The sequence below is a fragment of the Rhincodon typus genome, chromosome 30 (assembly GCF_021869965.1).
Source record: "Rhincodon typus isolate 14 chromosome 30, sRhiTyp1.1, whole genome shotgun sequence".
In the NCBI taxonomy this organism is placed as follows: domain Eukaryota; kingdom Metazoa; phylum Chordata; class Chondrichthyes; order Orectolobiformes; family Rhincodontidae; genus Rhincodon; species Rhincodon typus.
In genome coordinates this window covers 31844962-31852729 of record NC_063361.1, presented here as the reverse complement: position 1 = coordinate 31852729, position 7768 = coordinate 31844962, and the positions used below count along the sequence as shown (strand labels likewise).

General features: G+C 40.4%; 1 protein-coding gene across 1 annotated transcript; it reads right to left on the bottom strand.

Annotated features, from left to right (window-relative positions):
* Positions 1-361: 361 nt before the first annotated feature.
* rpl23 (ribosomal protein L23) lies at positions 362-5960 on the bottom strand. Its single transcript, XM_020532459.2, has 5 exons — positions 5869-5960; positions 4879-4962; positions 3847-3975; positions 2078-2191; positions 362-507 (listed from the first exon to the last, which is right to left on the bottom strand). Exons 1-5 carry the CDS (start codon positions 5879-5881, stop codon positions 425-427), a joined length of 423 nt encoding a protein of 140 aa, XP_020388048.1. The 5' UTR covers positions 5882-5960; the 3' UTR covers positions 362-424.
* Between the last annotated feature and the right edge of the window lie 1808 nt (positions 5961-7768).

Below are 7768 nucleotides of genomic sequence, written 5' to 3'. Positions count from 1 at the left end.
GCAGTGTAAACAATTTCCATTTGTCCGAAGCTAGATTGTCAATCCAGCCTCAAAATTTGCATTTTAACTCTGTCTCCAAACAGTCATTCAGGAAATGATATTTTAAATCAACTGATACCACAGATTACAAGTCAACAGCTTGCTTAACTAAATCACCTATTCGGGAGATAAAGACAGTAGAATTTCCCAATTATGTAATCTACAGAAGAGACAGTTGATATTAAATGTAAGACTTGAGTGAAGATTATCAAATACAGGTTATTTTATTTACACAAACAGCGAGTGCAAACCACATCTGATTACAGAACGTGCTACAGATAAATTAGGGGACAATCAAAAATAAACTCAATGACTTCTCAAGTCTCTAGGAGTAAAAATATTTATTGAATTGTACAGGTATTATTGTAGGAAATGTTTACAATTCTTATGCGATGCTCCCAGCATTGGAAGCAATCCTGGGCCACAGATCTGCACACTCCTTGGCAACAGGGCCTGTGATTGCAGAGCCTAAAAACAAAACCAGGTGTTATTAGCAAGTCACAAGTTGACCAGGAGACAAGTTGTTTAAATATGACAAATGCCACATAGAAACTTATATCTAACTATTGATTAAAGTTAGAGGACATAATCATTTCTGTTCCATCTATAAAAGATCAGTGTTAGAATTGCAACTGTATCAGATGACAGGTATAATAGGCATCTCTTCCACAGCTCAAGGGGGACCAATCTACATCAAACATGGAGATGCAGGTCCAATCTACTTCAGGGTAGCGTTAATTACTTGGATAAGGAAAGTGAATGAACTGTAGCCAAGTTTGCAGACGACAAATAGGTGGGAAGGCAAGTGGTGAAGATGATAACTTGCAAAGGTCAGCAGGTAAAAACTTGGCAGATGGTATAGAACATAGGGAAATGTGAGGATACGCACTTTGGCAGGAAGGTAGAGCTGAATATTATTTAAATGCATAAATATGCAGAAAGTTACAGAACAGGGGGTCTTGGGAGTCCTCGTGCAAATACCAAAAAGGGAATGGAGTATAAAAGAAAGGATTCTCTGCTAAAACTATATGAAGGAAAGATATGCTGAGATTGGAGATTATCCACCTGAAGGTTCATGAGGTTGATACCAGACGTGGAGGGACTGTCTTACAAGGAGAAGTTGACTAGGTCCATTACCATGGAGTTCAGAAAAATGACAAGTAACCTTATTGAAATACACAATTTTTTTTTCAATTCTTTATTGCAGGGAGCTGACTCCGGGCTGTTCAGCATATTCAAGGGTGAGATAGATTTTCAATCAGGGAATCAACAGTCATAGGGAAAAGGCAGGAAAGTGGATTTGAGGATTATCAGATCAGCTGTAATCTCATTGGATGGCAGAGCAGGCTCAATGGGCCGACTCCTACTCCTACATATTTTGGTTTTAAGGAAACCAAACTGTATTACTGGTATTATTCTCAACTGCTGGCCAGACATTTAGCCAACTCAGTGCAGCACTGGATGGTTTCAGGATTTTGGAAAAAAAATTATTTACAATTAGAATTCAATGACTGAAACAATTTAAGGGACAGCAGCATTTATAACTGTCAGGCTCTTTAATTCATATTGAAACAAACCCCCAGCAGCTGATTAAAGAAAAAAAAACAGGAAATTCAAGATTGACCCTACTTCCAGTCAGTAGAGGCACAAGATGGACAAGCATTCCAATATCCAGTTACAAAATGGACACACTTGTTTCTCACAACCAGAATGAGCCTTCAGCTCATTGTACCTCAGCAATGGGAGAAAAAAAAAAGTGACTGAATCAAGTTTCAGGATTTGCAATGCAGTGTCACACCACTACTTGAGATTGTACAGCACATAGCAGCTGCCACCTCACCCAAAAGCAATGCGTTGCTCTGCCCTTCCGCGACAACTTGATAAGCCATGGAGAAGAGGCAAAGCAAGTGCTTTTAGGAAGGGAACTGTGCATTGTTCAATACACAACAGATGAGAATTCTGAACAGTTGGAAAAAAGGAAACACAGGAATACAGAAGTGAAACATTAAAATGTAGATTTTTCAACTGTCACCTATACCTTTCATTTCTCCTTTGTTATTTACTATCACCCCTGCATTGTCTTCAAAGTAGAGAAATACTCCATCTTTTCTCCGGTATGCTTTCCGTTGCCGTATCACTACTGCTGGATGCACTGTACCATGAGGAAACAGAAAAGATGGTCAGTATTTGCAATCTCCCATTATGAAACAAAATCTAAATGGAGCTAATTGCCATGCTTATTTTGGTTTCAGTTTATTCCATTGTAGAGCTATGGAACAGAAAAAGTCATCTTTGTAGTTGAACAACAAATACACAGCAAACTGTGCTGAAGTCAGCCTCGTGAAGCCATTTAAATCCAGGGCCCCATCCCTTCAAGAATCAGATTGCAAACTGTTTCACTGCGGATTGAGATTCTACAACAATGCAGCTGCAATCTCACCCAAAAGCAATGAGTTACTATTCCCATCCCTGACAACTCACTGAGCCACACAGTACAGACAAAGCAAGTGCTTTTAGGAGGGTGAACCAGTCAGTAAAATACAATCATAATGAAAATCCAAGGAGCAGGCTATTCAGCTTTGAAAGGGAGCAAATTATAGATGGCATGACATGTATGTGATTATCTGAAATAGAAAATATTAACCCAAGCACCAAGTCTGAGGTGTAGACAGTCCATAAGTATTACACACATACAAGCACAAAAGTCTTCAGACTTCAAATGGGGACTCAGTTTCAGATCAATGGGGACATGTTCTTTATTCCTTGAGTTATTAGTGTATTATCTTAGTATGCACAAAACAGATTTCACAACTTTGCTTTTGGACTACGAATTTCAGAAATTGTGAGCAAGTGGCAATATTTCACACTCAGCATAAACAATCTTCTGCACCACTCAACAAATAGAGATGAATCTAAACAGTAACAAAACATGACTATGTACACTGTGGATGCCAATAAGAATATTACACTCAGAGGCACAATATAAAACATATGGAGTCACTGACAGACCTTAGTAAACCAGGCCATCACATGTAAGCGTTATCCAATAATTCTATTACGTACTATCCTCCATTCATTTGAGTTCTAGTAGAAAGCTATTAAGAACAAAAAAGTAAAAACACATCTGAAGTACATGCACTGACTTCCCAAATGACTCCAATGCATCCTGAGAAGCAATTCAAATGTTAATTCACAGACAGGTTACTAGTTTCGCTACAGGTTACAGTTACAGGTTCTCAGTCTAAATACAGGTGATGCCCACACTACATTATAAACCGAATCTAAGGAAACCAGAATCAGCTTTGAGTTACTTGAATATCAAGGTTCTCAACACAATCTCAACCAGTTATAACACCCACATCATCCACTTATTTCCACTGGTACTTGAGAATAACCCCACAGTATCTGACATTGCTACTTGCTCTTGCAATCCAACACACCCCATTCTCTCCTTGGTGTCAACAGCATCTCTTGCCCACATTCAAGAATCAACTAAGAAAAACTTGTCTCCCTGCTACTCTACACCAACTTTGTTTAATGAATTGAAGACATGCACAAGATGGAAAAAGGAGATATCCAAATGAACATGTCAATAAAATTCACATCCAGGATTCCTCAGTGTATAACCCTGGAGGTTAAAACGTGATTTGATAAATACAATAATGTTACACCCATAGTGCTGTACTTGAGAATTCCCCACTGCTGACAATAGATTGGACAATTTATACTGATTCAAAGCCACACTTACAGGCTGCAAGATCTTCCTCTTCATCATTCCGACTCACTAATTTCAAGGAGCTCACTCACCCTTTTTCCGGAGTTCTGGTTTGCCTTTCTTTACTGTTGCCATGACCATGTCACCAACACCAGCAGCTGGTAGTCTGTTCAAACGTCCCTTGATGCCTTTGACAGAGATGATGTACAGGTTCTTGGCCCCTGAAAGCACACGATCAGCAAACAGGTAAAACATCTTCCTACAGTTACCATAGAAAAAAAAGCAGACACCACACTTCAAAACATACACAGGTATAAACCATTCAAAGCATGTCTTGAGAATACGCCAGAATAAATGCACACAATCTCACACAAAGATCATTTTAATATAAGACCTAAAATCCCTACATGCTAAAATATTGAATGCCCAATATTAACACAGCTGGACACAATCCTAGAAAAACTACTTAATTTCACTAGAACAGACCTTCCCACCTTTAGGCAGGAAGTTGAGTCAGTCCTGCCATTCGATATTCTTCTATCGAATCTACCAACTATACTAACCCCATTTCTTAGCAACCAAAATCTGTCAAGACCAATCTTCAGCACATTCATAAACATCATCCACAGCTCACTGGGATTTTCAAGAACTACAACCCTTTATGTGAAGGCATTTCTTTTAAATCGGAAATAACCAACCTCTCGCTTTGAGACTGACACACCTATATATAGACTCCTCAAAGCAAGGCAAATAACCATTTAACACCCACTCTCTCAAGCCTTTTTAAGGATTTTATACATTTTAGCACTGTCTTGCTTATAACAAAAGCCAGAACAAGTAATTTGGCCCTTTGAGACTGCTCCACCATTCAACAAAAATCATAGCTGATCTGATTTTAAACTTGACACTACATTCCAATAATCGCTCATCCCCTTTCATCAAAAATCCCATGAATATGCCTTGTCCCCTTAATATTTCCCAATGCAAACTCCCCACATCCCAGAAATCCGACTAGTGAACTTTTCCTGCATTTCCTTCAAACGTAATATGCTTTCACAGGCAAAAAGGCCAAATGTAAAATTATTCTGTCTTACCATATAGGACTCAGACAAAAACATTCTTACCTGTATTATCGGCGCAGTTAATTACAGCCCCCACGGGGAGACCGAGGGAGATGCGAAACTTCGCTCCGGACGAACCACCACGTCCTGCAACCAACGAAAATAAGATATTTCAGCAGTGTGCAACTAATCAAAAGCCACGTGGAATACATTTAGCTGGGACTTGTAACTGCTGGTTACTTCCCACAGGCCATTTATCTTTACATGGGAATTCAGTTACAGATATACATTACACTAACAAAGTAATTCAGTTTTCCAACATCTTCATTAAAGAAAGAGGGATAGTTTAATCTCAGAAGCTTAGCCAACCTTGTATCATTACAGATGCAGACCTTGTAAACTTGAAATATTAATGGATGGATAGGTGCAGGACAATTCAGATCTTGTCTGTCACTAATTATTTCCAGAATTCTGTGTTTCTGGGGTAATAATTGATGTTGCGATCTAAGCAGAACTTTACAATAAGAAAAGGTGGGCTGTAGAGCATGCAAACTAATCATTTTTACCACCAATATGCTCCCTCGCTTTGCCTAAACGTCCCCACACAGCAGGCTGAAGTTACAGCATTAAGATATCTCCCTTCAAGTGAAAGCCCCAAACAGCAGCTTTCTGACAGGGCCCCGCTGCTGGAATCAACGACATGGGGGCGCAGCCTACGCCTAGAAGGCAGCCTGCTCCTGGCTTCACCCAATTAACCAATTTATACCCTTTCCACGGTATTGCAGCGAATGTTAAACCAGTTTCTGGGTAGGGACAGAACTTTGCAAGTCTCTCTGCCCACACGAGCCGGGTTGGATCCAACATGGCGGCCGCCACGGATACCAGAACAATAAGAGGTTTATTGTGTGATAAAGTCCGCTGATTTTTACTAACAGTCACACCGAGCGACAGCTAAGACAATTGTAATAATGATCCAAATACAAAAACAGGAGTGCCGGCGATATGTAACACGGATGGCAGTGGATTCTGTTGAGGGTCCCTCCAACCGCTTACCTCTCTTAGACATTGTAATTCAGGGAAAGAGACCCAGCACCTTGAATCATGGGATATATCGCCAACACACGCAACATGACGTGACGACGTACATTACGCGTGAACAGACACCACGTGATAGCGTGTCATGTGACAAAACATGTACAATGCGGAAATATTCATATGCAGAAGATTGACAGCATGCAAGGAGGTTATTTACCCCTTTGTCTTCACTGTTGGTTATTTGCAACAGCAATTCTGAAGAAGTGTTACTGGACTTGAAACGTTAACTCTGTTTCTCTCTCTTTGTCTATAGATGCTGGCAGACCTGCTAAGTTTCATCAGCGCTTTTTGTTTATTTCAATTCATTTAGTACCACTCTTCTGTCTTCTCCCTGTAGCCTGCAAAATTTTTCACTTTAAGATAATTATGCTGTTTCTTTTCCCCCGTAAGCCATGCTGCCACTACCTTCTCAGAGGGTGCACATTCGAAACAATTTGCTGCAGAAAGTGAAAGCAAAATACTACAGATGCTGGGAACCTGAAACCAACACAGAGGAGACTGGAGAAATGCAGCAGATTTGGCAGCATCAGAAAGGGAGAGTTCATAAAGTTTGGAATGATATGAGCCTACATCAAGACTGTTGCTTGCTGCAAAAAATGTTTTTCTCATGGCATCATTGTTTCTTTTGTCAATAGTCTTAAATCCTTTGATTCTTGGGCTTGCCCAAATAAGAATAGTCTCACCTTGTTTACTCACTTCCTCAAAGATCTGGAACAGCTCTAACCACTTAATGGATCTCATCGGTGGTGTTACATCAGTTATTGCAACAAATTGCAACTTTAAGGATATTGTGCCACCAAATGAGTTGATCCGGAATGAAATCTGGCTGTAATCAGTGCAAAAAGTCACTAACAAGTCAAAAATCAACCTAGAGCCTGAAGACAATGTGAAACTTACATGCAATGATTACTGTGAAAAGTGTCTTTAAAGTATTAATGCATTTAGAAAAAGCATTTGAGTGGAAGCTGAATAGGTACAATGGTTCAATATAGAACTGGTGGCATGGTAGCTCAGTGATTAGCACTGCTGCCTCACCGCATTCGATTCCACCCTCAGGCGACTGTGTGAAGTTTGCATGTTCTCACTGTGTCTGCGTGGGTTTCTGCCGGGTCCTTCGGTTTCCTCCCGCAGTCCAAAGATGTATAAGTTAGGTCGATTGGTCATGCTAAATTGCCCCATAGTGTTCAGGGATGTGTAGGTTAGGTGTGATAGCCATGGGAAATGGAGGGTTACAGCGCTAGGGTAACGGGATAGGTCTGGGTGGGATGCTCTTTGGAGAGTCAGTGTGGACTCTTTGGGCCGAATGACCTGTTTCCACATGGAGGGATCATATAAAATAAAATGCGTTTGACTGTAGATTGAAGCCTCTGGTTCAAATCCTGATGCGAACTTGAAATTACATCTTAGGGGTTGTTTAACTCAGTTGGTTGGACAGTTGGTTTGAGGTGCAGTGACACCACATTGTGGGTACATTTCCCACACTAGCTGAGGTCATCATAAAGTTCCTGCCTTCACAATCTCACTTCATTATATTCACTACCAGTTACTCCTCTCTAAGGAGAGAGCTGCCCTCTGGCACTATGGTGACTTTTGATAAGCACGTGAGACAGAAGGGAATAGAGGAATATGTGGACAGAGTTAAATAAAAATAAGGCTAGAATAAACACAAGTACAGAGAATATTGTAAGCAATCACACCTTGAAATGAACAAGCACAATCTGATCTCAGATTAGTAAGAACTGCCAATGCTGGAGTCAGAGATAACACAGTGTGGAGCTGGAGGAACACAGCAGGCCAGGCAGCATCAGAGGAGCAGGAAAGTTGACGTTTCAGGTCGGGACCCTTCTTCAGAAAATCT

Bases quoted from the DNA above. Each gene is read 5' to 3' on its own strand.
- rpl23 (XM_020532459.2), bottom strand. The intron at 3,976-4,878 runs GTAAGAATGTTT...GTGTGCTTTCAG, and splicing joins TAACTGCGCCGATAATACAG to GGGCCAAGAACCTGTACATC. The intron at 2,192-3,846 runs GTGAGTGAGCTC...CTCATGGTACAG, and splicing joins ACCAGAACTCCGGAAAAAGG to TGCATCCAGCAGTAGTGATA.